The sequence below is a fragment of the Myripristis murdjan genome, chromosome 13 (assembly GCF_902150065.1).
Source record: "Myripristis murdjan chromosome 13, fMyrMur1.1, whole genome shotgun sequence".
Classification (NCBI taxonomy): domain Eukaryota; kingdom Metazoa; phylum Chordata; class Actinopteri; order Holocentriformes; family Holocentridae; genus Myripristis; species Myripristis murdjan.
In genome coordinates this window covers 13138053-13164634 of record NC_043992.1, presented here as the reverse complement: position 1 = coordinate 13164634, position 26582 = coordinate 13138053, and the positions used below count along the sequence as shown (strand labels likewise).

Here is a 26582-nt window from a genome sequence, read left to right as displayed (position 1 = left end):
CTCCAAAGCTTTCTTATTTACATTATCGTGTGAATTTGAAATACACATCTTGGATTTTTAAAAAAAAAAAAAACGAGTCAGTTCATGATCCATTTACCTTCAGCAGTGCAATGCAGTGCAAATACCTTCAGTGGTGCGCCAATCACTGCACGAGACACAAGGGGAAAAAAAATCCTAGAGTTGTATTTCCAATACAAATGAGACATTGTGTAAATAAAACAGCTTCGGGGTAAAACAGTATCAAACATCTTGTCTCAGTCTGGGTAAGTTGTAAAAAGGGTATTTTCCCCAAAACATAAGAGTATTGCTTTAACTCAGTGAAATACAACCTCAGTGACACAAAACATGCTTTCAGTGCTGACTGGTAGTTTACCTGTCTGTCAACGTTGAGACTCACTCATGCACAAAGCCTGCCAGCGGCGTTTATTGACACTTTGTTGTCTTGTGGAATTGGGAACTTTGCCACACACACACACACACACACACACACACACACACACACACACACACACACACACACTCACTAACATTTAGGAGAATAGGAGAAGTTGAGAAGCCCTGTGAAAGGATGACCCATCACTTCCTTTAGTGGCAACCCCTATTGAAGATGGGATAGACTCGATGTTGCTTTGAGTGAAGTGATCAGTGGGCAGGAAACCCCGCTGCTTTCTGCAAGTGCACTCCTGCAGCTAGACTCGGGGCACCATGCCAACTTTGTTGTGAGGAAGAATTTCTTTGAATGTAACACAGAGCACGACTGAGGTTAATATAGCAGAGTAAGCATTTGGTGATCCACTGGAACAGAATAAAGGCTCCTTTTTCCCATGAAAACCTCTCGTCTCAAGCCAGTAATCACGTTCATATGACACGCAATTCACGGGTTAGGATTTCTGCTCTGATAGCAAAAATTGGAGATTGTTGATAACTAAGAAGTTCTTAGAAATAGCCCTCCATGAATAATTTCACTTGCTCTTCCCCACTTTATCTTGACACTGTTTATTTGTGTGTGTCTGTCTGTGTGTTTGTGTGTGTGTGTGTGTGTGTGTGTGAGAGAGAGAGAGAGAGAGAGAGAGAGAGAGAGAGAGATTTGGTTGTGAATTTCATAATAGTGAGTGTTTCGCTCCCTGTTCTACCTCCAAGTTGTTTTCTGTCTCCCTCTCGTTTCCCCCCCCAGTCTTGTGACACACACACACACACACACACACACACACACACACACACACACACACACACACACGCACACTCATAGTAGAACTAGAGGAACTAGAAAACACTTCATTGTGGATGTGAAACTACTGTAAAAAAAAAATTCTGTCATGAAAGCCACAACATGTACATGAAGGTGACAAAGACGTTATTAAACACCAGATGATATAACTTCAAATTTAAGCTTGGCCTGAGATCCAAGCTTGATGGTACATTTACCTTGGCTCAAAATATCCCCAATACACCTAATATTGTCCACATTATTTTTCAAAGTTATTTTTTTCACGCTGACACAAAGTAAAACTGCTTCATGACACCTTTTTACAGATCACCGACTGCTCCGTTTACATTTTTACTCATTTCCCTACTGTACACTACATTGCCTCCCTTCCATCAAGCGTTACTTCACTATAACCCATGAGACTGCTGTGGTTATGCTGAATGTGAGCATGTGACATATGTAGTATTCATGCTGATAAAACCAGCCCTTGATTATGGCAACACCACACTGGTAATCACAGTGTGAGAAAATAGTTGTTTAACATAGTGGGATATATTGATTACTGCAGGAAAATTAATAGTAAAGGCACTGATCTGTGATTTTAGTGTATGTTTCATAGAGGCACAGACTGGTGTGATACTGCATTTTAAGAGTAGACCTCGTCAACTCCATTGTTAATTTCCCTGAAGATGAACAAGCGCCCGGTAAAGCCTTCATCATCATTTAAAAGGATAATGCATCTAGTGTGTGTGGATGTGTGTTGGGGCTATATAGCAGGTGAACATCTAAATGTTATGAGTCAGTGTAAACTGATATGGCTCTAATATGGAGAGCACATTGCATATCCATTACTGTCAGACCGGTGTGTTCCAGGAAGGCTCCACTTCCTTCTTTAAACACACTGATGTTATTGCCAAGAAAGTTCCCATGTATTAATGCTTTCATTTTGTGTGTGTGTGTGTGTGTGTGTGTGTGTGTGTGTGTGTGTGTGTCTCTGACTGCAGGTTTCGTGGTGGGCCAGTGTGGGCTGTACCAGGCTATAGCCATGTTCCTGGTGGCTTACTTCATCATCAGTATGACTGTGCTCTCTGTCTGTGCCATCTCCACTAATGGAGCTCTGGATGCCGGGGGAGCCTATTGTATCCTACACACACACACACACACACACACACACACACACACATACATATACACATGCAGACACACTTATGCAGTTACATGCCAGCATCCGTTGAAGCTAATGGAAAAACTCTCAACAGCTAAACAGCCACTGGTGATGTAGCTTGCATTTCTGGCTCTATAATGGTGATAATTTATAGCTTTTTTTCTCCAGATAAGTTGTGAACGTTACAAATTGATGATGTTTAACAGCCTAAGTATTAGTATCTGAGGGTGTTTTTTTCTGTTAAGCTGGCACAGTGTTGTACACACACACACATCCACACACAGTGTCACATGACCTCTGCACATGACATGTCGTATAAGCGTAGCATCATCAACATATACAGCGGATCAATCGTCGAAATCCATGATATACTTCTAGACTCACTCATTGCCTCCCTAGTGTGTTCTCTTTCTTCATTCCAGCGCTGCATCTGGTTCAGCGTGTTTGTGTGTTTGTGTGTGTGTGTGTGTGTGTGTGTGTGTGGCATTCTGTGTGCGAGTGAATGGAGCCTGTTGTTCATTATCTGCACTATAAGACACTGTCAGTGTTTTGAGATAGAGGCTGCTCTGCCAACTCACCAGCAATCCAGTAATTAATCACAATCAGTATTACTTTTCAGTCTAGATCAGCCATTTCCTTCGTTTTCTTTGGCCTAAACGTCTGGGCATTGAAACGCATGCAATCACGTTTAACCTCCCATACGAATACAGCGTACCCCATTGTTTCCTTGACATTCATTTTGCAATGCATTGTATATATTTTAATCAGGTCATATTTTGCTATGTACGGCAATTGTAATTCCAGCACAACTGTCCATATGCTGGGATATAAATATGTAAAATAATAAAATAGGATAGGATAGAAATACAAAAACATATGCTGTATCAAGATAGTCCAAAGTTGTCGAAGCGTCTGCCATGGAGGGCCGAGAGTCTGCAGGTTTTCATTCCGACCAAAATTCTCCTCCCGGTGAATTCACTGATTAGTCCCTTCGCTCTGCTTGGAGGTACGGAAAAGAGTTTTTGATCGGAATGAAAACTTGGAGACTCTTGGCTCTCATGTGGTTCGACTCTCCTGAGATAGTCTCACGACAGCATTTGCATGAAACCCACTCAGACGAACACGCAAATAAACACACACGCACTCGCAAACACAGATCCAGCTGTTGATAGCCTTAACCAAAACCCAGACATGATCAGCCGAGCTTTGGGTCCGGAGTTCGGTGGCAGCATCGGCATCATGTTCTTCCTGGCCAACGTGTGCGGCAGCGCCCTCTATGTGCTGGGTCTGGTCGAGGCCATCGTGGACACCTTCGGAGTGCCAGAAGGTACGGCTCACAAGCGGATTATCACAGCAGAGTCAGTTTGGTGTGATCGTTTGTCAAGTTGTTCTGATGTGTACAGCAGTGAAGGAGAAGCAGGACATGCAGGACGCTAAACATGCATTCACTATTCATTACCATATTCCTTAATTAACCTTGCCCTCATTATTTGTCTACTTGCCTCATGACGCTCTGCCGTGACGCCCCACGTGTCCCGTCCTCTCCTAGACAAGACAATAGTGAGTTCCGCCTATCAGGTTCTGCCGTCGGGCTACTGGTGGTCGCTTCTCTACGCCACAGCCGTCGCCCTGCTGTGCCTGCTGGTGTGCCTGGTGGGTGCCCACATCTACGCCAAGGCCACCTTCATCATCTTCCTCGTGGTCATGTTTGTCCTGGGCACCATCTTCATCAGCTTCTTCGCCGTACGCCCTCGCACCATCCCCCTGCCTGGTGCGGCGACGCCCGGCCCCATAGCCAACGGCACAGGCCCCGGACCGCCCACCATCGCCAACTTTACCGGGTTCAAGCTGGACACGCTGCTGGGGAACCTGCTGGGTAAGGTGGATCTGCTGATCTGCTGAGAGCACCACAATCAGACATGTAGGCTGTGGGTGTCTTGTTCAATGCAAACATGTTTGCGACAAATTGCATCGTGGACTGATGCTCTATTCAGCCGTTTTTTCTTGTGTTTTTAGCTGCTGTGAAGACTAGAGAAAGGAAATCGCAGCAAAGAGTGCAAGACAAATTCATCATGCTTAACTTGCCTTTAATATTAATGGCAGATTTATCACTTTTACTGACCAAACATGCAAATGAGTGCTGTCTGAAGTCAATTTGTAAGAAAATAGTAAAAATACTAAAACAGTGGCCTTAGATCAGTAATTAACATGCAGCATTTTATTTTACTGGTCTCAGCCACATACACACACACACACACACACACACACACACAGCTGGTTGCCTATTTTCGTGAACATGCTTACTGTTTCCCTGCATTGTTGGCAGTGCAAAAGATAAAGGGGGGATTGATTGAGCTGTAATTACAGTGGATGTTGTAAATATCCCCTGGATCGTAAAGCTCTAGGTAGAGCAACCAAGCACTCCAACTCTGCTTGCAGGGATTTATACTCGACCACATGATTACTAAGCTAATCGCTGTAACTCGGGCACACACTCAGGCACGTGTGCACACTATGACACACATCAGCCTTGAATTACCCCACTATTTCTCTAAACAGCACGTCAGCCACTGCATTCTTATGCATCATGTGGTAACAAGTATCTTGGCGACCTAACTTTACGTTGGCTCCCGGCTGAATTAGGAATTGATCAAGCTTTTATTGCTTGGCTCAGGAGTGTCTGTTTGAATGTACAGCTCTTGTTCACTGTTCTAACATCTAGATTAAAAACAAAGTTGAGAAAATGAGAAAGTGGATCTAGTGCATTGGATTTACATTTTTTATTTAGCCTCTGGTGAATGTAGACTTATATTGAGAACATAAACAGGTAAATGTGTCACTTAACTTCTGTGTTGTTTTAAGGCCTGATTCTCCACTCAATGGGGTAAAAAATGAAATTTGTTTGTGGTTTTTGGATAAAAGCACGAGTCAAATGGCTCATCTGATTTCTTCTCTTTCCATAGCTGAGTACACTGTAGACTACACAACGGGAACCATGATGACCTTTGCCACCGTTTTCGCTGTAATGTTTAACGGCTGCACCGGCATCATGGCCGGATCCAACATGTCAGGTAGGTGAGCGGGCCTCGGTGCCTGCCTCTGTGTGTGTGTGTGTGTAAATAACCTGCTTATATGCGCATGCTTATCTGTGTGTTGGTGTGTGTACGAGAACAAACAGAGGATAGCCTGTGTGTGTGTTTATGCCCAGGTGACCTGAAGAACCCCAGCTACTCGATCCCCCGTGGCACCATCACCGCCGTCATCTTCACCTTCATCATCTACAACCTGCTGAGCCTGCTGGTGGCTTGCTCCTGTGACCGGTGCATGACGCCACACACACGCACCTTCACACACACTCCCACACAAACACATACACACACGCAAAGTTACATTATGAATTATATCGGGCAGGACATGTGGGTAAACTCTGCACTGCGGTTTAAAAGGTGTGTACATAACCTTAATTGAACACTAATCCACGCCGGTCCTTTGAAATTTTAGGTAGATGCTGTATCGATGCATGAGAGGATGTTTTGTTTTCATCAGCTGAAATTTAGCGCTTGCTTGCAGATAATGCAAACAGGTTTCATTTTCTGCTTCACTAAACAGAATCAGGGCTGTTCAGGGGGGTGAATGCAAACACATTTATTCCAAGTGAATATGCTGTGATCCCAGTTGACAGTTAATCAATCAGAGCATCCAGAACGTAGAAATGCATGGAGAAAGTCTGCAAAATAACAGAAACACACACCCGTGTTAATGGGAGATTGTCTGATTGTCTGGTCAACTTAGCCGTGAAGTGATGAGAATGCAGACGGACACAAAAAAAAGAAGGGTCCACTCTAACGCTTCAGCATACGCTATGTTAAAGGATGCCAGTGTTGCATTAATTTCACCTCAGAACTCACTGAAAAACAAGCCGAGACTTATGACAAAAAGCAAGTCAACAATCATCCAAGATTCAGGTGTCATTTCTGTGCAAGTGAGGCCAGAGCACACACTGAGGCCGGAAAACAAATAACCTTTTGTTGTTCATGGTTAGAATTGAATCAAGAAATACAAAGACGTGGCTCAAACTGTAATACACCTAGCTAAACAGCCAATTAAAAAGCTTAAGTTGATGGGTAACAGATTAGTGATAGCATTGGAAGTGCGCTGATAGTCACTTAATGCATCTGCTGTTTTCTTCAGCGAAGTCTGAGGCCAAGTACACACTAATCCAGAGACATCTGAAAATGCAGTATTTGTGTCAAATTATTTAGCAACTGCACAGTTTGCAAGTTTGCGAAAAGTTGTCCGTCCACATCAAAACACTTGCATTTTTTTAAAGGGCATGTGCACAACAACAGTTGCATCACCATATTGATTGTTTCAGTTGCAGCCAGGATCACATTATAATCATACATCGTGCGTCTTATGTCACAAAACCCTCCTGTTTTCCCCATTCTCGATGTGACACTATGTTATGCTGCTAACATAAAACACTGTGGATGGATGTTAAAATAAATGCGCATTTTCAGATGTCTGTGGATTCAGCTAACTCCTAATTGGCCTGCTGCATGCACTGTTGGTATTCCCTCCTCGAATGGGATGAATGGAAATTGAAAATGAGTGTCTTTTTGTGGGCATCCATTTTTTCCTGAGCTGACGCCGTGAACTCAGCAATATCACAGGTCGTAAATTTCAAGTTCCACGTTGAAAGAAATGCAGCATTGGCTCCATCCTAATGCTTTAGCATACACTACGTCGGCACACCTACTGATATGTACTGCTAACTGGCTTCATTGGCTGCTAATGTAGTTTAATCTGATGCACCTGTGTAGCCGCCCGTTATTATTGGGATTTATTCACTTAAAATTTAAAGTGGTGAACTGAGAGCTTTGGAAGCAGTTTTATTTTTTGAGTTTCTGCAGGTGGCACTCTTTCTGTCTGTCTGTCCAGTCATGGTGGCTATCACCGCTCATGCTAAAACTTTGCCATATTGTTACAACCATAAATATGAGCTTCCTACTCAGGAGAAAAACATTCATGTCCTCTCCAAAGTCACACTACTCGGAAACTGTCCCACTCTGACAGCCTGGCGTTTACTTTAGTGTTTGCTCAGTGTTAGCTGTGACAGTTGCTGCCACGATTTGAACGAATGAGCAAAGACAACCGTCAAGACAAGTTTTCAGGTTGGACCTCCAGTCTCTCCAATATGGCATAAACACAGTGTAACTACCCAGTTCATCTTCTGGTAATTACAGGAAACATAAAACACAATCCCTTCCTGTGCACCAGAGGATTTTTCCAAGAAAACACTCTCTTTTGAAAAATAAATGGAAAAGTTTTCATTAACTGGCCCCTATGTTGCATCATTAATACGTTTTATCAACCGCCAGTAGAGTCGAAAAATGTGCTTTTGAAAATGTGGCGCATTATTATACTACTTTAAAGTCCTTTTTCATGTTTTTCCTTGAAGGTGTTTTTTCCACTTCTATTGCACGGCTTACCGAGGAGTTGCATCTCTCCCCTCCTTTTTTTTTTGTTTTCTTTGGACACTTAATTTTTGATAAGGAGGAAGTGAGGGTGGTGAAATCTCTACCTGAATGTTTCAAGGCGGATACCGAGGAGTTACTGGACTGCATGTTCTGTTGCATTTGGAATTTCTTTCTTTGCTTTTTCCCTCCTCTCACGGCCTGCCCATCTGTCTTTAGCTCAGGGCCAGAGTGTGGTATTGATGTAGCTCTCTAGCGAGTGTTGCCAAGGTGTTAAACTGACATGACAGGGCTGTACAGGAGCACTGGAGATCAATACAGCCATCTTTTACCCTGCTGCGCTGTCTTCCCTGCTTCTGCCTCCGCCTGCCACACACAATTTCTCCATACCTTTGCAATACTTTTTTTTTTTTTTTTATCCAGCATTCTTGTACAACCATATGCATTCTTTCTCCAGGCATTGTATATCCAAAGATATCCAAAGTATTTTCGCCCCATGCAGTGTGTGTTTTGAAATAGGACCCCCACTCATATGACCCATCAAAGAGGCTGGGAAGGGGGCCCTCACATGACCTTTGTGTGTGTGTGTGTGTGTGTGTGTAGGCAAGTTATCACATGCCTGTGTTACAGTGGCAAAAAAAAAGAAAAAAAACTTGAAAATCCTGCTCAGTTTATCAGCTGATATCAGTACTTTGGTGCAACACTTCACCACAGATACATCAGCAGTGTGTTTGTGTCACATGACACCAACATGGGGTGTGTCCGATGAAAGGTCTGAGCATATGAAGTGAATGGGTCTGTAGAAATCAGGTCATAGGAGAGATTTTATGACTCAGATTGTTGAGGAAGAGCGAGGACTGGAGACGGGGTGTGAAAAAAAAAACTTGATTCTCATCAAAGGAGGGGAAATAGAGAAAAAATGAGATGCTTGAGTCAAAGTGAAAATGCAAGTTCCTCAGAGTCAGATATGATCCTTTTGGATTATGAAATACTAGAAACACAGACATGCCCACACATTCTAGAGCTGCACTGAGACCGGCTGTATAATCTTGCGTTGTGGTGTAGATATCAGCATGTCTTATCATTTGTTTGCAAAGGATAGGTTGGTTTATTGGGGTTGGCCCCAGCTGAAGTCATCATATGACTGTACGTACTGTCGGTAAGCACCTGGAGGAAATGTGACAAGATTTCTTGGAAGCAGTGGGGAAATTTTCATCCTGTTCTCTCAGTCTGGTTGTTTGGTGTTCTTTCACTGTTTAACTTTGTGATCTTTGACTCTCTGTTTTTAGTTTAATTGCAATCCAGTTCCTATTCGAGTTCCTAATTTTGCACTTATGCACTAATGAAAGCGATTGCAATTTTTTTGTTCGAGGACTGTGTGTTTTTTACTATCTCATCATGCATTTAGACACTTCTGCCGGCTTTACGCTTAGTGTTTCATAAATGCCTCACCATGTGACTGTTGTTTCCCCCTACAGTTTAACGGCTGGAATTTGCTGCTTTCACTTCCTTGGATTGCCACAATGCTCTGATTGTCCACTGTTGAGTTGAAAAAAAAAAAAAAAGAAAAAAGAAACAGTCACCAGATAATATTTGACACCTAACTCAGAACAGCACACGGGGCGGCCACCACCCAGCATCAGCACATGACCGCAGAGCATTTTACACTGGTGCCGTTTTTCACCTGTGAATCTAGTTTCACATCCCAAATTTGTAAGATAGTGCTGAAAACAATAGCTTTTATCTTTATAACCAATGGCACTATTAAATCTTATTGATCCCCTGTAAGAAAATTACCAAAGGGCCAGTGTTTATTATGGCATAATATTTCAGTTAATATCCATTTTGCAACTGCAGCCAGGTCTTAAGCATAGAAACAAAACTACCAGTGCCAGATTACATAATTGTTGCAAGTAAGTGTTTTATATGGAAATATAAGCATGCTGTATATAATATGAGTTTATTTTCATATTAAAACACAGGTGATCACTGTAACTCCAGCACCAAAAGGAGAGTTTCCTAGTAACTCCAGTGTTTAGAGTTAAAAGCATTGTTCATTTCACATTTATCTCTCCTGGCTTGTTGCCACCTCCAAACAACACTCACTTTTTTCACTTTTGGAGCTAATATTTCATTGTTTTTTCCAAACGCAGGCATGCAGGCGGGTTGACACTATTATCATGGATTAAAATGTGACTGCTCTGATTAAAGCCATTCGTCATGTCACGGCTCCACCATACCAAACATCAGGAAAAGCCATGTCTGCCAAAAATGAGAGCCCCCCCCTTTAAGCGCAGCCGTGGCATCATCTTCCATCACTATTGAATGAGGCTGGTGGAGGGGGCAGGCAGGTCTGTTTTGTGTGATTATAGATAGTAGTTTGGAGGTTGTGTGTGTGATGCCACAGCACAGCGAATCCATCATGACGGTAGCTCTGTCAGGGTTCGGGGTTCAGGAGTGTCCCATGCTGAAAATCCATACACTGATAGCGCTAAGTAGCTTTTGATAACAGCGTCCACCACGTGGCATCGCGTGATGACAGAGGCACAGGAGAAATTCAGTTTGTGTTGTAGTTGCGCTGGCTGTCCAAAAGGTGGCAGCCACACTCTCCTGCCGAGCAGTCCCGGTCCCATTTTAGTCTGCTGAAAATGCTGAGGGAAGATTCAGAATGATAAACTAACCTTTGCGTGCAGATCTTCTAAATTGCTACCCTCGGCAAATTGTAGTTCTGCATCACGGCTTTAAAAGGCACAGTAGTTAAGATTGCATTTAAAACTGAATGTCAGGGAGGTGTTAGAATGGCCGTTGAGAATGATTGTATTGCGCGGTGGTCATAGCTCTTTATAACTACCTGTGTGTGTGTGTGTGTGTGTGTGTGTGTGTGTGTGTGTGTGTGTGTGTGTGTGCAGATCTTGCAGCATCAGTACCTTTGCCTAGGTGATATAGCACCGGTAAGACAATGTGTTCACTTTACTGAAGGATCCGCAGAGAATCCACAAGAAAACAGTGTTCACCAGCACTTCAGTCACTTCAGTCGAGGTTCGCACGTGAGCTGCAGAGCCGGGAGAGCAGAGATCCTGCTGGTTGTCGAATCCCTCGAACACCCGGGAAATTTGAGGGGTACTATTGCAGACAGAGAAAATCAGGGGATTTGATGAAGTCTCTGGGGGGGTCAGGGAGCATGAGGGAATTTCACAAATGGGTCACTTTACAGGAATAAAAACTGAATGCATTTCCAATTTGATTCACACATTCGTTGCTTTACATGGTGGAGAAAAACATTAACAAACCAGCAAGGAAGAGCATTTTCTGGCCACTGAGGCATGTCTGCTTAGTTACGGAAAGCCGTGGAAAAGTCATGGAGTTTTGCACCAGGGCCACGGCGGGAACATCATGAGCAGGAGACCAACTTTGGGGAAGCGGTGTCGGCACTGCAGGCCGTAGTTCTGAATGCTGTTGTTTTACGGACATGTGAGCAAATTTTCTGCTTCATAACTATTAGCACTGCAAGGCAAATGAAGCTCACGCGGATGCGAAAGTTGTACGAGTTTTTCAGGTCATTGTTAATGGAGCAAGTCCAGATTTAGTCTCTTCTTCAGATTATCGCTGATGATATGCCAGCATGGTAAGAGAGGATGATGACGGCCGGCGATGACGGCGATGAAGGCTGAGGCGATGTGAGTTAGAAATAGTCTATTAACCCCATGTGACCGGCTAGCCAGCCATGACGGATTGCCCTGTCGCAACCCCAACAAGCTCATTTTATACAGTGTGTGTGTGTGTGTGTGCGTGCGTGTGTGTGTGTGAAGACTCAATCTGTTGCTCTAAGTCCACAGTTTGTCATTATTTTAAATCTGGTTGGAGTAGGTTGTGAATATTAACTAATGAGTTTTGTGTGTGTGTGTGTGTGTGTGTGTGTGTGTCTGACTCTGCTCCAGCGTATTGTGTCTCAGTGACCTATACGCAAATCCAGCCCATGCTATAGAAGCTTTTGTGTTAATTACTGACTTGATAATTATATTAATTTAAATCTGCCGGGCTTTCTTTTGTTGCGCTATCTCTGACATGCAGCCTTGTTAATGTGTGTGTGTTCATGTGTATTTTTGCAGTCCACACACACACACAGACACGCGCGCACACGCATAGACACACCAAAGTATCTCTCTCTCAAGTCCCGTCACATCTTCCCCACATTACTTAATTTTCTCCATCCTTTCACTGAAAAATCGGGTCTTATTCCTCCTCTGCTTTTCTATTCAGCTCCCTCTTTTTCCTCCTTCTCCTCCATTACCTCTCATTCACACATTTCCTTTCAACTTCTCTACTTGCTGGAAAACTTGTCTCCACTCTCTGCCGTTCCGCTCTCCTCTCTCAGTCCCCTCCCCACCCCTCCCTTCCTCTCCTCTGCTCTCTCTCCTCCCTCTCCCCCTCCCTCCTTGTCCTCAGTCCAGCCATTGTAAAGCAACAAGTCCAACATGCTTCCCTCCCTCTTCCTCCCTCCTTCCTTTTCTCTCTCTGCCCTCCTCTCCTCCCTCTCTCCCAGCACTATCGCTCCACAGCAGCGTTCTTGGCTCTCCCTTATCCACCCCCCCACAATCTTTTCTCTCCACATATCATCCATCCATCCAACCCTTTTCCTGTTGTTATTCACTCCCTATCTATCCACTGCAGAGATCCCAGTGACTTTCACCCCCTTTTCTCCTACCTGTGCTGCTGTTATTCATTTATTTATTCATTTATTTTGGGGAGAGCAACAGTGTTGACAAAAGGGCCCAAATCTCTATGTTGTACAGCAACAAGTCCTATCTGAATGAAGTTCTGAGGGGTTTAGAGAGAGAGAGGAATAAAGAGAGTGATTTGGATTTGGGTCACAGATAAGTTTGGATATTGGCCTGTTAATATTAAAACTGGTCAGTCAGTATCCATTTCTGATACGATTTAGTTGTAGATGATCTGCTTGTGCGCTGTTACTTCGTGCACGAGCAAATCGGTTTCCTCTGCAGAGAAGCCTTCCTTCTTACCTGGCAAATGTGTCAATATAATTGCAATCCACCAAGGTGCAAGCGCCCTTGGCTTTTAAAGGGAATGGGAGATGGCACTCTGATTGGTTTATGGCATGTTACACCCAAAACACACCGATGATTAATTAAGAGAGCAAGTGCAATCCTTTTAAACAATGCACCTGGCACAACCACCCTTTTTTCCATCATTAAAACAGCAAAAGTGGACTTGGACACACCCTGAATGCACTTGCGCCACGCTCTTCACTGTGCACTTAGATTGTTGAAACAGAGCCCAGGGGCTGCATCCTCTTTGGGGAAAACTTTCAGCACTAACTTCCTAAACTATAGCAGACCATGTCCTAGCCGGTCATGACTTTAAGGAGATAGTGCCTTCCCAGTGTCACTCATCCTTATAAATGCCGTACATTCGAATTAGTTTGTTCAACTTTCATTTTTGTTGCATTTTTATGAATATGCATATATACATTATTAGTATTTCGGTGTTTTCTTTTCTTTATTTATTTCTTGCTTTTTGAAAATGGTCATGCCCTTCTCTTCTGCCGTACTTTATGTGAATTTGATCTGTTTTTAAAGGCTAACCTTTGTTAGCGCGCTCGGATAACGAAACGGCAAGTTATCTGTCACAGTGAGGTTCATCAGCCAGCAGTCATTGAAGTTCAGCACTGAAAAAGGTGACATATGTGGGCATGAACTCCATAATTAAAACCCAATTTTTCCTTTGAAAATCAGATGATCCACAGAATGATGAGCCAGCTTGTCTGCACCTCTTAATGACAGGTATCATAGCGTATTGTGCAAATTAGAGGATGCATAGAAATAGTTTTAAATAAATGTGGTATAATGTCTATAGTTAGTTTTGAATCCACAGCCTTTGCCATAAAGGAGCAAAAAAATTAAGTTACACCGTTACACCATACAATCAGCAAATGCAATTAAAAGAGATTAAATTATATATTCTACTGTACCGGGGTTGCTACACTGTTTTCTAACTGCCTTTATAATAACATGGACATATTCAAATGGCAATGCAGGCCAATAACTCTACTGTTCTAATATTTTAACTTTGACGCCACTGACGTGTGACAAGATAGAGAGAACTACAGAAAAATGTCATCAAATCAGTGATTCTGTTATTGACAGGTGATGCTTTCTGCTCTGCACTTTGATGAATCTGTTTTGTCAGGAAAGTTGTCATGTTAACAGTCCGTTTGATATCGGCCCTTAAAAACTGATATCAGTCAAACCCCAGCTGCAAACAGGGAGAGAGAGGTGAATGAAAACATGTGGCTGCAAATGGAAAGTTGATGGAAGAAGGATTAGATGGAGAGGTTTAAGACTGGAAGTGGTGAAATCATGAGAGCTTCTTAAACTGTGAATAGGAAGATCCAAATAGGAGGAGACATGCTGAAAGCACGTTAACAATTTAGATCACTGTATATGTGGTTGAGCTGTGATGCAAAACTAAAGCTGTACTTTTTCCCAGGCTACTTTGATACGGTGAGAATAACAAATGCTAATTCATATAAGCAACAACTTGCATGCTTCCCCTTTCAGACGCAACTTCCCGTATGTTCCTCGGTTCAATGAGATGGACGAAAACGAATGAAGAACTTGTTACTTCCTTACCTGTAACACAGCTGTGGCGTGAAAGAATCAGCAGCCAGAGAGCATCTGATGATCATGGGTTTGTCTTTTGGCAACCAATCGTGCATTTGAGTCACCTCACCAAGCCAACATTTTAGGCTACTCTAAAAAGGCCACACTTGTGTAACACAATATTTCGATATGAACATGTGACAGCAAACATTTTATTTCCTCATAGGCTCCAAAAGAACTGAGTGTCTGAGACTGACTACTTTACTATAATTAACCTATCAGGGTTAACTTGTAGCTTGTCTAATTAAATTGTACATTGCTACTTTTGGTCCATCCTCCTGTCTCCTCTCCATTCAGCCTGCACAGCATGTGGTCGCCTGTTTCTTGAAAACTAGCGATATGGGGAGGCTAAATTTGTCAGGAAATCCACACCAATTTGAATATTGATACTTCAAAGAATAAAAGAGAATTAAATGCAATAAGGCAAGTAAACCTGTGGCTGTGTAGCCATACTTAATGCATGACAAATCAGTCTGCCCTCAATGCTGGAAATGTAATTTTTGCTCCAGGGAGAGCACACAAAGTGGCTTCATTATGTCACCTCTGCTTCTGTGTACGTGTTGCGTTTGTACCGGAGGAGCTGCATGGTGTATATGAGGCGTTGGGGGAGCAGGAAAGGATGGAGACAGAGGCAGGGAGGACAGCATTGAGTAGAGGGAGAGACAGGGAGGAGGAGGCAGAGTGTGTAGAGGCCTTGTTAGCTATTGATCCCATTTAATAATCCTTAACCACAGTCTACTCCCCTGAGAGCACTTAACTCTCCTGCTCCCTCTCTGCCTCCGTCTCTCACCATCACTTTCTCCTTCCCTGCTTTTTTAACTTGCCGCCTTTTCTCTGGGCTCTTTCCCTCCCTCCCTCTATGTCTTTATGCGACTTTATCTCTTTTCTCGCCCCTCGCTCGCCGTGGCTCCACTCTGCTGAAAGTACCCACAAGGTCAAGCCGAAATAAGGCTAAAGACTAACATTAAATCCCAGCACAGTGAAGGGTTGTGGTGGTTCAGTGCTGGCGCAAGGTGCGTTTCCACTCGATTCAGTCGTCCCTGGGAGGGCTCAGCAAATTCAGACGGTACACTCTGTGAAGTTACACGGGTCTTCTGCGGATTGAGATGCCCGTGTTTGAGCTGCTCTTATTCAAACTTTGTGATGTGTGCACTGAGGATTTTGGACTTGCCCACAGAATTATTCAAAACTTTTCACTTCTTTGTCAGTCCCAATGGTGTGGTGGGAAATTGGTCCATGGACTTTTCACCTTTTCATGTCTTTTTGCTGAGGCATTGCCTTTGAATATCATGCGTCTTTAATTCAATTTTAGTTGGGATGACGATGCATAGTGATTGAATTGGCAACATTCCCTTGGGACATTTGTTGGTTAGAAACATGACAGAACTGAAAGAGATATAAACACTGGATAGAGCCCGAATAATTCCAGTTTTACATTTCTGGAAAGCACATAGGATAATACAGCATTTGAAATGATGTAGATTATTCAGAGACCACTAAACACACCTAAGTCAACATTCAGATTTGGCTCATATTAGTAACACAATTCTGAGCAGTATTACAGTGGATGTCCTTCTGAAGCCCTTAGACTTAATACATTCTGGTGCAACATTTTGATTAAATTTGACACGTGCGCATGAGGCTATATTATGTGTTTTATTATTTTTTGCCAAGGAGCTGAAACCTTCAGCAGGGGCTTATGCGATCACCCCTGTCCATCCATCCCTGTCCGCAGGTTAGCTCAAAAAGTTTTAAAGCAGATTTATACAGAACTTGGTGGGGAGGTTGATCGTTGGCCAGCAAAAAAAAAAAAAAAAAAAAGCGATTACCTTCTCAGGCCAATCGACCTAAAGGGAACCCGGCAGTTGGCAGAGCTTTGCACAAACAGTGCCGTAGTTTCCAAATGCATCCACATAACATCACAAAACTCAGAGGAGAGACTGGTCATGGGTCAAGGCAGCACTGACCAACTTTCCTCACTGATTGGTCAGAAAGGGTGTGTATAGTAGTCGTGTTGAAAGCAGGCAAGGCTTAGCACAAACACAGCCATAACATAACTTCCAGCTGCAACCTTGGCAGAGGTCTGCACTCTCCTGAGTTCCTTCTTGTTATTATTAGTCATTATTGTTGTTATTCGTGGGGTGTTGCAGTGTCTTAAGGCATTTCCTCACAGATAGTCAGTTTGCTGTGGGTTGAATTAATGGAATATAGTTAGCAGCGTAGCATATAGAGTAGAACATAATACAGTCGATGCCCTCGTCATTTGGTTTGGTTTAGTTTGACACAGCACACAGCGAGGGTTGCTCCATGTCAACCCTTGCTTCATTTTGTTCCTATTAGAGATAGATAGATAGATAGATAGATAGATACTTTATTCATCCCGAAGGAAATTCACAGTTTTCAACAGTATCCACAGATTACAATAAATAAAAAAAATAAAGAATAAAAGATGACACTAGAGATCTAAGTACCCAATGTGCAAAAAAACATGTGCATAGATGTATACAATGTGCATAGATGTGGGCAATGTGCAAATTTACAGTATAAACAGATGATAAATAGCAGCAAGCAATATATACACTATAAACAAGGAATATATAAAAAATAGAAATATGAACAATTTAAACAGCCGAGAAAAAATAACCTAAACCTGAGGAACAACACGCTCCGACGGATGTTCAGGGTTAGTGTGAAACCATGAGACCGTTTTGCTAAGTGCTAGTTGTTAATGCTACTAGTTGCTTCTTTCTGGTATTACTAGTCCATGATGTGCACCTGAGCTGCAGGAACTGCTTTGACTGAAACGCACACTGCTTCCTGTAGTTGGGTGTGATCTAGTTCAGTCAAACAAACCGCTCCACGGTTTGTTTGCAACTCTGCAAAGACCACCTCCTCCGCAGGGTCTCCGTCCAGCTGGTTTTGGCCGCACCCGAGTGGGATTGCTGGTTTCACAGCAGCCCAAATGAGCTGCACCAAGTTTGTAAAAGCAATCGGACTAAACAAGGCAGATGTGAAAATGGCCTCAGTGCACTATGGTCTGACTGTTGCTCCCTCCAGAAAACAAATAACATTTCTTCGGGAAACGCTGAATAAATCTGTTTTTGGGTAATGTTCTGGCACGAATATGCTTTAAATGTAAAGATATCAAATACTGAACTACAGATATCAGCCACTGGCAGCTTATCAATATAATATCTGGTAGATTCAAAGGAAAGAATACAGTAAGTGGGAAGTTAATGGGAAAATGGATAAGTGAGGCATCAGCTTTTGCCTCCTACGATGTATTTCCTTTCCAGTGGGAGCGCCGACTTGCAGGATCATCATGTCCATATTGCCAAGGCACAAATGGTCACATAATGGTGCGATGAGCATAACAATGATGTTAGTAGCCGTAAGCCAGGGCCGTCTCAGTAATTAGATATAATCCCAACTGAGCATTTATAGGTCATTCTGAAGCCTTTTCTCTGGCATCATTACATTAGATAGCTAAGGAGATCACAGAGAATCATTATGTTAGCAATGATGAGCAGTGGCCTTGCCCTCTAGGCATTAAGATGACCAGGAATATGGTAGAATAAGCACAGCCAGTGAGTGAAATCTCCATGCCGGTGTGATAGTAGACACAGACACACACACGCTCCTTGTCAGCGCTTCATTTTTCAAGCCATTTGAAAAATAGCAGCTAATTAATCCGTAATGTTCTACCCAAAGCGATGGTGAATTATCAGAAGCTCAAACACATGAAATGATGGATTAAAAGATGAATACGCATGAATACACAAATGAGGGCATGAATAAAAATGGTAAACAAATGAGCTGAAGGATGGAGGAGGCCGGGAGAAACGAGAACAATCGGCCTAACAATCTCTGCGGGCTCCTTTTTACTCATTTAGCTTTGCTCCCTCCTCTTTTCGAAAAGCTCCTTTTAATCTGTCACTCACTCGCTCTCTCTTTTGTTCTCTTCTTTATTTGGATCGCAGAGCTCATTTCAGCTGGATGATCTGATCAATAATTACTGTCGAGGCCGTACACACATACAACACACACACACATACACAGAGGCACTGCCGGCTTGGAAATGCATGGACAAACACGGCGTAAAAACCACAAACTTAAAGTAGATGAGACACAGTGAAGTATTGTTGTTCACTATATTACAGCCCCCTCGCTCTCTCTCACTCACTCTCACACACACACACACACACACACACACCATTCTTCATCGCTGTCACACAGTTTACAGCAGCTTTGTTTTTGAGTGCCAGTTTGGAAATGTCAAGCTTTTTGAGATTTATTCTGCACCTGCTGCATGTCAGAGAAATTAATAAGTAGCCCATAAGTCTGACCCATATCATTATTCACCTCAAACACACACACACACACCCACAAACACTCAGGCTCACACCTCAACTCCTCAGCATGCTTTGTACTTTCTGCGTTGTTCTCCTTTGCTGTGACAAACTCCCCGAGACAAACACACCTATGTATGTGTGCGCGTGTATAAGACCAGCGAATGTTATTCGGTATTATGAATATGTCAGAGGCTCTGATTAAAGCAATGGTTCATAAACTTTTAACTGCAGTTCCATACCCATAATGATCACACAGCCATGCACGCACAAACACACACACCAACACACACAAACACACCAAATAAACAAAGTAGTTGGCATTTCTTAATTTCGAGGGTGATGTTAACTTCTCTGCAGAACCTTTGTTTAGTTGATTTGTGATTATATGAAAGCTTGTGTGTGTGTGTGTGTGTGTGTGTGTGTCGCCTGCCTCTCGGGCTCTATTTGAAATAATAGTGTGCTCAGATCTTTGGACGGAGCGAACAATACTTAATAGGGCCATGATGGTAAGTATTAAAACCACTGGACCTGAAAGTAAACGTGATGAGATTCTTAATTACAACAGAGCGAGAGAGCGAGAGAGAGAAAGAGAGACAGAACGGACACTGGAACGAGCAGATGTGAAGACAGGAGGAGAGGCCGGAGATAGAAAACCCCCCAAAAAAACCTCACGATGAGGGGGGAGAGGGAGGGGGATAGAAAGGTGGACTGGATGTGTGTGTTTGTGTGTGTGACGAGAGATCAAGATGGATGGAGAGAGGGAGCGCACTTGGCACTCTCTCTTCTCAATAGCTACGCTGTATTGAAAAGAGTTGGAGGGCAGAACATAATCATTCACATCCCGCTGTGGTTTTTCGCACACTCTGACTTCTCTTTCTATATCTTTGATATCCAATGCATTTCCTTTGTACACACACACACACACACACACACACACACACACACCGCTAGAAGTCAGCTTTTCATTAGGAACCGTGCAGAGTATTCACCTCCTCTTTGATCTTGCACTTTTTCATCGGACGTCAGCACGATTTAGCCCGAGATCAAACGAATTGGAAATGACAGGAGACCCTTTTTGACGACCTGATTTGGATCTCATCGTATGAATATGATAAAATGATGACAATCTGATTGTTTGGCTGCCTTGGTGGTGGGAATACCTTTCTTTTCCTGTTCTTGTATGTGATATTTCAAATCTTGGTAGTAGTAGTTAGTATTGGGTTTGTCTGATAATAATCTTTTATTCTTCTCTTTCTCAGCTGCTCTGTATTTTTGTTCCTGTCTTGCAAACTTTATTACACCAGAGCTGAATGATTTTTTTCCAACACTGAGTGAAACTCAGCAGTTTGTGGTAGCTGATATGCACTTCAGATATGACTCATTGTTTTGAATATACTGGACATCTTGTTTGTGTTTGTTTGGGCATCTTTTACCCTCTTCTCTCTGTGCTGTAAACCAGAGAGTTTTTACATGTACAGCAGACAAGGCAAACTTCCACTTCTTCATGCTAACATGCTCGATTGCATTTCATTCCCTCTCCAAACTCTTACAGCATCCTGCTTCAGAGAGATTACAGTTTCCTGAGGGACATCAACATCTGGAACCCCTTCGTCACAATCGGCGTTTATTCCTCCACCCTGTCCGCCGCCATGAGCAACCTCATCGGAGCCTCGCGCATCCTCTACGCCCTGGCCAGGGATGACTTGTTTGGTGAGTAACACGGCTCATATTTTTTGCTACAGTACACCGTCCTCCCTTGAAAGAAATGTTTCTCGAAGGGGAGGAACGGCCCCTGAAACTGCCTCTACAGCGTTTAGGGACTTTGGGATTGGGAGCAGCAGCTCCGATGACGTCTCAGTGTTCAAAGTACACCGGACCCACAGAATTCATCACTGTCGTTTCAACGACGAGGAGGAGCAGTAAGCCGTGATTTCCACCGAAAATGTAGCAAGCACCACATATGCAATGCAGTGTTGAGACTGTGACTAGGATGGATGTCTTTTATTATAAAGCTGCCTTGAACATCAATTTCCAGCTGAAAAGGGCTAATTTAGTGTTTTGTACCCCTTTAAGCAGCGAGGCCCACTGATAGGAGAAATGGTTATATATACCAAAGTGGGAACACGACCAAGTGATGCCAGTACATTACAGAAGTATTCAGTCAGTTTGTTAGTTTTGTTTATCATCCTTTTGGAAATTCTCTTTCTGTCAATGGCAACTTTTTAGATAAATACAACCTCAGGACAAAAGACATTACAATTAAAGACAAACAGCAAAGTCTTCTACAGCAACATCACCCACAATCAAGCATTACGTTCAACAAAATCCAAATAACACACACCTCATATCATCAGGACTTGTTTAACAGAGCTATGCTGGATGGTATAAAGGATCTCTGGGCACGGACAGCACACAAGAGCCAGTACCCTGTACCTCCATCCTGATGGTAACAACTCATATTCACCATAGAGAGGGTTTGACACATCACTGAGGATTGCCCGTCCTTTCCCCCACGACTCGTGACTCACAAAGCAGTGTCACACCATATTGCTGACCCGCAATCTTGTTAGACATATCAACAATCTTACTGAGTTTGTTCTTGTTAGCTACAGTGAGAAATGTTGAGCAGTAAAGCAAATAGTTCGAATACTCTCCACATATTAGATGAATTGAAAAGAGAACTCATCTGTCTACTCGAAACTATCAAAGATATCAAAGCTTCCACATGAAGTGTAATTGTTGTAATCCTCTACTGTAAATCACATCTGTGTTTAAATCCCATGAGTTTTTCCTCAGTGAATGTCCCTAGATGTTTATATTCAGCTTCTATACAGTCACTATTGATAGCCACTTGTTGGTTTGTCCCTCTGTTTACTCTGAAATCAAAACATTTCCTTAGTTTTCCTGGTGTTGAACTGAAGAAAACCAGTGTGACACCAATTAACAAACTCATCCTCACATCCACAATACTTGATCATCATTCATCAAACGAGCAATCACTGTATCATCAGCAAATTTAACATTTAAAACAGATGAGTTATCCCTACTTTCATTTGTATAAAGATGGATGCAGGGCTGTTCAATTTGATAGGCAGGGCACTAAGTCGAGGAAAAGCCCTAGGCAAGTACGTTCTTGTACAGCACTTGTAAATGATGAGCATCCATATAACATCTTGCATTATTAGTTTATTGAGTCTCTGAAACTGTCCAAATGAACAAAAATATGCTATGGGGATGATATTATTTCACCAGCTCTGAATGCTACTCAGCTTGTTGCTTCACATTTCTTGAATCAGATGTTATTTTCATGACACTAGTAAAGTGATCTGTCTTATTCACCCATGTTTCAAGATATGGACAATTTATGTGTATAGAGGATTCCTAAAGTAAGTGAAAATGCAGTGGAAACGAGTACAATTACATCACCCCATTGGCAGCTGTAAGAAGACTATGATTTCAAGAATATCAATATGAGACTAAAAGACCTGTAAAGACGGGCCCCGTTGGCATCGTATCAAAGTGATGACACAAGCATTCTTGGCTGCAACTACTGAATATCGGCAGCAAAATATTTGGAATTAGTAATGACAGATTGCTTTCAAACCAGTGGCATTGCTAGCCTTGATAAATGACTGTCCTACACGGCGAGTCCCTCATGTTTTTGCTGTCACTACTCAGCAGTTTTTGTTGCAGTTGTTGAACCAAGCATCTAAGTATTTGTTGAGTGCACATCTGTGGAACAATGGCTGCATTTATACCATGAGAATGGACATGGGAAAGAAAGTAGATAGAAACTATGGCTGGGCGATGTATCAATATTACATCAATATCATATGTGACTAGGTATCGTGTGGGAGTTTGGATCATCGAAATGTAGTAATGCGGCATACTTCTGAACAGTTAAGGGATGCGATTTTCTGAGCTTATTATGCTGCTGTATTTTCTCTATTATTTGCTTCTACCTGCTTTGCCATCATGTCCATATTAGTAAGGACTGTTTATTAAAAATCTCATGTGTGTAAATATTTCATGAAAGCATCAGGAGGCACCTCTACAACATTGTCACTATATCGATATCAACGTATTCAGTCAAAGATATCGTGATATTTGATTTTATTCATATTGCCCAGCTCTAATAGCAGCTTCCTGCCAGAGGATTCCATTCATCTTAATCTTGTAGTGGTAAACGGTACTTGGGAAATCAGTCTTTGGTTATAGGGGAGACCAGGGATGGTTGTAACAAAGGGATATGTTGCACACTTGGACTCAATAAAGTGACTTCCAGGCGTGCATGAGTTTTTTCATTCTTTTACTCTGGAAAAACACTGGAAAACACACAGACACACGCACATCAGCGACTTCACTGCTAGCCGCAGGCTGTCTATACACTGAATCTGGCGCACTTACACTCACCATTCACCCCACAAAACACAAACACATTCCCCATATTCTGCACATTCACCACTCGTATTTTAGTCGGACGGCTACATTTTGCATTTTGCTTAAGCACATCCTAAACACACATTATACATCTGCGTCGCTATTTTCATACACTTTTGTGCCACTTTAGCTTACCTGGAAAACACACAGATACATGCACATCAGCGACTTCACTGCTAGCCGCAGGCTGTCTATACACTGAATCTGGCGCAGCCGCCCGCACCTTGCTTAAAGGACCCCTAAGGACACCTGGCTGCCCAAAGTGCCTGTGTGAGCTTTGCTCATTGTAACCGTGCATTAATCTAATACTAAAATACTACATTTGACATTGCAGATGAACAGACTATCAACCCACAAAATAATAAACTCAAATAATAAAAATAATGAAAAATAATACAGGGTGATGGGGGGGGGGGCTCAGTCTCTCTTAACATATGTCACGTGTCCCACAGATAGTTGTAACACTCTCAGTTTGACCAATCATGAAACGAACTGTGGTGATGTCGTCAATACAGTCCATGCCCACTTACAAATAGAGCTCACTGGTGAAGCCTCATGTCTGAGTTGAAAACTGTCAACTGAGCCAAAAAACTATTTTACAGGTAAGAAAGTAAAAATTTTCATCGCAAATATTTTTTGCAGTGTCCATTGTGTTGTAGATACAATTGTTTCACTTACATAAGCTCAAGTCGTAGTTTCTCTAGTTTAATTTGATATATTGCATTAGTGCTAGCTTTGAAGCTAAATGCTAAAAACGGTTATCTTTTTAATGGCTGCCTGGCATGGGGAGGGTTGTAACGGTTCTTCACCTATCTAATTAAACATATGAATTATACCTTAGGCAGTTTGCCTAGTTAATAGTTACTGACTAAGTACTTCTGCACCTTAAAAACACAGTGCAAAAGTGTTTTGTTTATTGTTCAGTAGACAGTTCAACTGTTCAAATGCCTTTTAGTACTTAGTAAGTACTTAGTGCAGCTTTGCACCACGCTGTTCAAAAGTGGTTTGTTGATTGTTCCACAGATCTCCAAGTGTTCAAATGCTTTTTCACATTAACCTGTTTCAGGCTACAAAACACACACACAACACACACCAGTTTATACTTTATTATTCTTTATTTTATTTATTTTACATTATATATATTTATTTATTTTATTGTATTTATTTTTTATTGTATTTAACTTATACTTTTTTTTATTTTATTATTATTTTTGTAGTCTTACAAGTTTATGGTTCCTTCTTTATTATCCATTAACGTGCTTCCATACATTTATTAGTGCGGATCATTTTTAAGCATAATAATTTAATTGTTACATCCATCCCCAAGTAGTGTTACAACTCACCCCGGTACTGGGGTAGTTTGTAACAACATGCCTCTTTGTATTTGACATTAATTTACATAATCTGTGATGGTGTAGTAGAAGTCCAAGTGTATGTCATTTATGGCAGATAAATATGTGTACCACATGTCAAAATTTGAGATCTCTAGCACAAAGAACCACTGAGTTACACTTGCTCAAACAAAAAGTGTTACTATCATCCCCGGTCTCCCCTACACCTTGATTTCTATGACCTTTTCAATTCTGATGTCACTAACAAGGAAATGCCTACAATCAAGAGCGGTGAATGAAAAATTCATTTCAGATAAAACTGAAACCCAAAGAACATTTTTTGGCGGATCCTGGGAAGGGCCAACCCCAGAAATCCCAATCCCTTGCATTGGGAAAAATCTCATGAGATCTCTCTCTGTTGCTCTATGGTGCAAGATATCTATGAAACGGATACACACACTTTGTAGCAGCAGGTGGTGATGGTGCACTTCAAACTTTGATCAACAACCACCATTAAAAAAAAAAAAAAATAAGCAGGGTCCAGTCTTCAGCGAGGAACAAGCTGGTCCAGTATTTTTTTCCTCCATATAAGCTGTTTTTAAAGGGAGCCGCTCCTTATCCTGTGTGAGGGTCTAGGGACAGAGGACGTTTTATTGCTGTAAAGCCCCTTGAGGCCAATTTGTAATTTACGATGTTGGGCTAAACAAATATAATTGACTCGACTTGACTTCAAACATAATGACATGACACAGCACCATGCTGGATTTTGGTTTGTGGTTGACATTATAAAAACATGAACTCAAATGCTTCACTCGTGTTGAAAAGCTGATCAGCAGCAACCAAAGAAAACTTGAACCGTGGCGTCTTGATGGCGTCACACAACTTTTAACGGTGTTGTTTCCAAGTTGCCGCTTTTAACTGTCAAGTCATCTTGGCTGTTATCTTCGTGCGATGTGCATGCAGCACCAGCACACAGCCAACTGGTGTGTGTTTCCCTCCCAGCCCTGCCCTCTCTGTGTGAATCCATGCTGCCTGGTGCTTTGTCATTATTAATGACTGTGAGCAACTTCCTTATCCCATCCTCTGCTCCTTTGTTAAGTCTATTGCAAATTGATTTGGCCTGTGTCTCAGTCTGTGTATTGCTGTGTCTTAGTGAGTGTGTGAGTGTGTGTGTGTGTGTGTGTGTGTGTCAGGGGAGATGAATGGCTGTATTAGTACGGGTTCCTCTGTAGAGTGGTCAGACGGAGCAGAGGCAGATGACTCACTGTGACAGTAATTCAGCTTTGTTAACCGGCAACCTAAGGGTTAAACTAAATTAGATTAAGCTATTCAATTAGCAATCAATGACTGTGGAAACATAAATCTGTAAAGCTCTGGTATGGAGCATGAAATGGTTAGTATCACCACTGCATGTAGGTGTGTGTGTGTGTACTGCTGTTGTGTATTGTTCTTGTTGTTGTCATTCATGCATGCTGCTCGCTGCTTAACCTTGCCAGAGTGTCCTATGCAAACTGAGTGATGGATGCAGCAATTTCTCAAATCTCTCACACACACACACACACACACACACACACACACGGTTCATCCTGCCATCCCACTCATCTTCCATTTTGTACCTCTGTCTTCACTTGCTAATCCCTCGCTCCTTCACCTCTGTCCTGCCTTCTCCCATCCTCTCCTCCCGCTCGCTCCGCTCCTCTCAGCCGCATTGATTTGACTTGAATGTCTCCCTGATTTAATTCTGTTCATTTATCAGCTGTGAAATTTAGTCTTAAACTTGAATTCCCCTCCATCTCTCCTCCCCTCCCTCAGCCTCCTCCTCTCCCCTCTGTTGTTGATTTGATCCTCCTCTCATTTTTTTGTCTTGTCATTTAAGGCCTCTGTAGTTGGGTCTCTGTGTCCGTTCATGACCCTTCCTCCACCCTGCCTG

General features: G+C 42.4%; 1 protein-coding gene and 1 long non-coding RNA gene across 2 annotated transcripts in view; one reads left to right on the top strand and one right to left on the bottom strand.

Moving 5' to 3' along the window:
• LOC115370535 (solute carrier family 12 member 9) overlaps nt 1-26582 on the top strand; it is a 58509-nt gene that overhangs the window by 1855 nt on the left and 30072 nt on the right. The window contains exons 2-7 of the mRNA XM_030067566.1: nt 2212-2346; nt 3562-3699; nt 3922-4248; nt 5336-5443; nt 5581-5692; nt 20434-20591. Coding sequence (XP_029923426.1) covers nt 2212-2346; nt 3562-3699; nt 3922-4248; nt 5336-5443; nt 5581-5692; nt 20434-20591 — 978 coding nt within the window. The remainder of the gene's footprint in view (nt 1-2211; nt 2347-3561; nt 3700-3921; nt 4249-5335; nt 5444-5580; nt 5693-20433; nt 20592-26582) is intronic.
• LOC115370537 (uncharacterized) lies at nt 3630-26440 on the bottom strand. The gene is made up of 3 exons (XR_003929252.1): nt 26430-26440; nt 25401-25411; nt 3630-3705 (listed from the first exon to the last, which is right to left on the bottom strand). It is a non-coding gene; the product is annotated as an uncharacterized LOC115370537 (long non-coding RNA).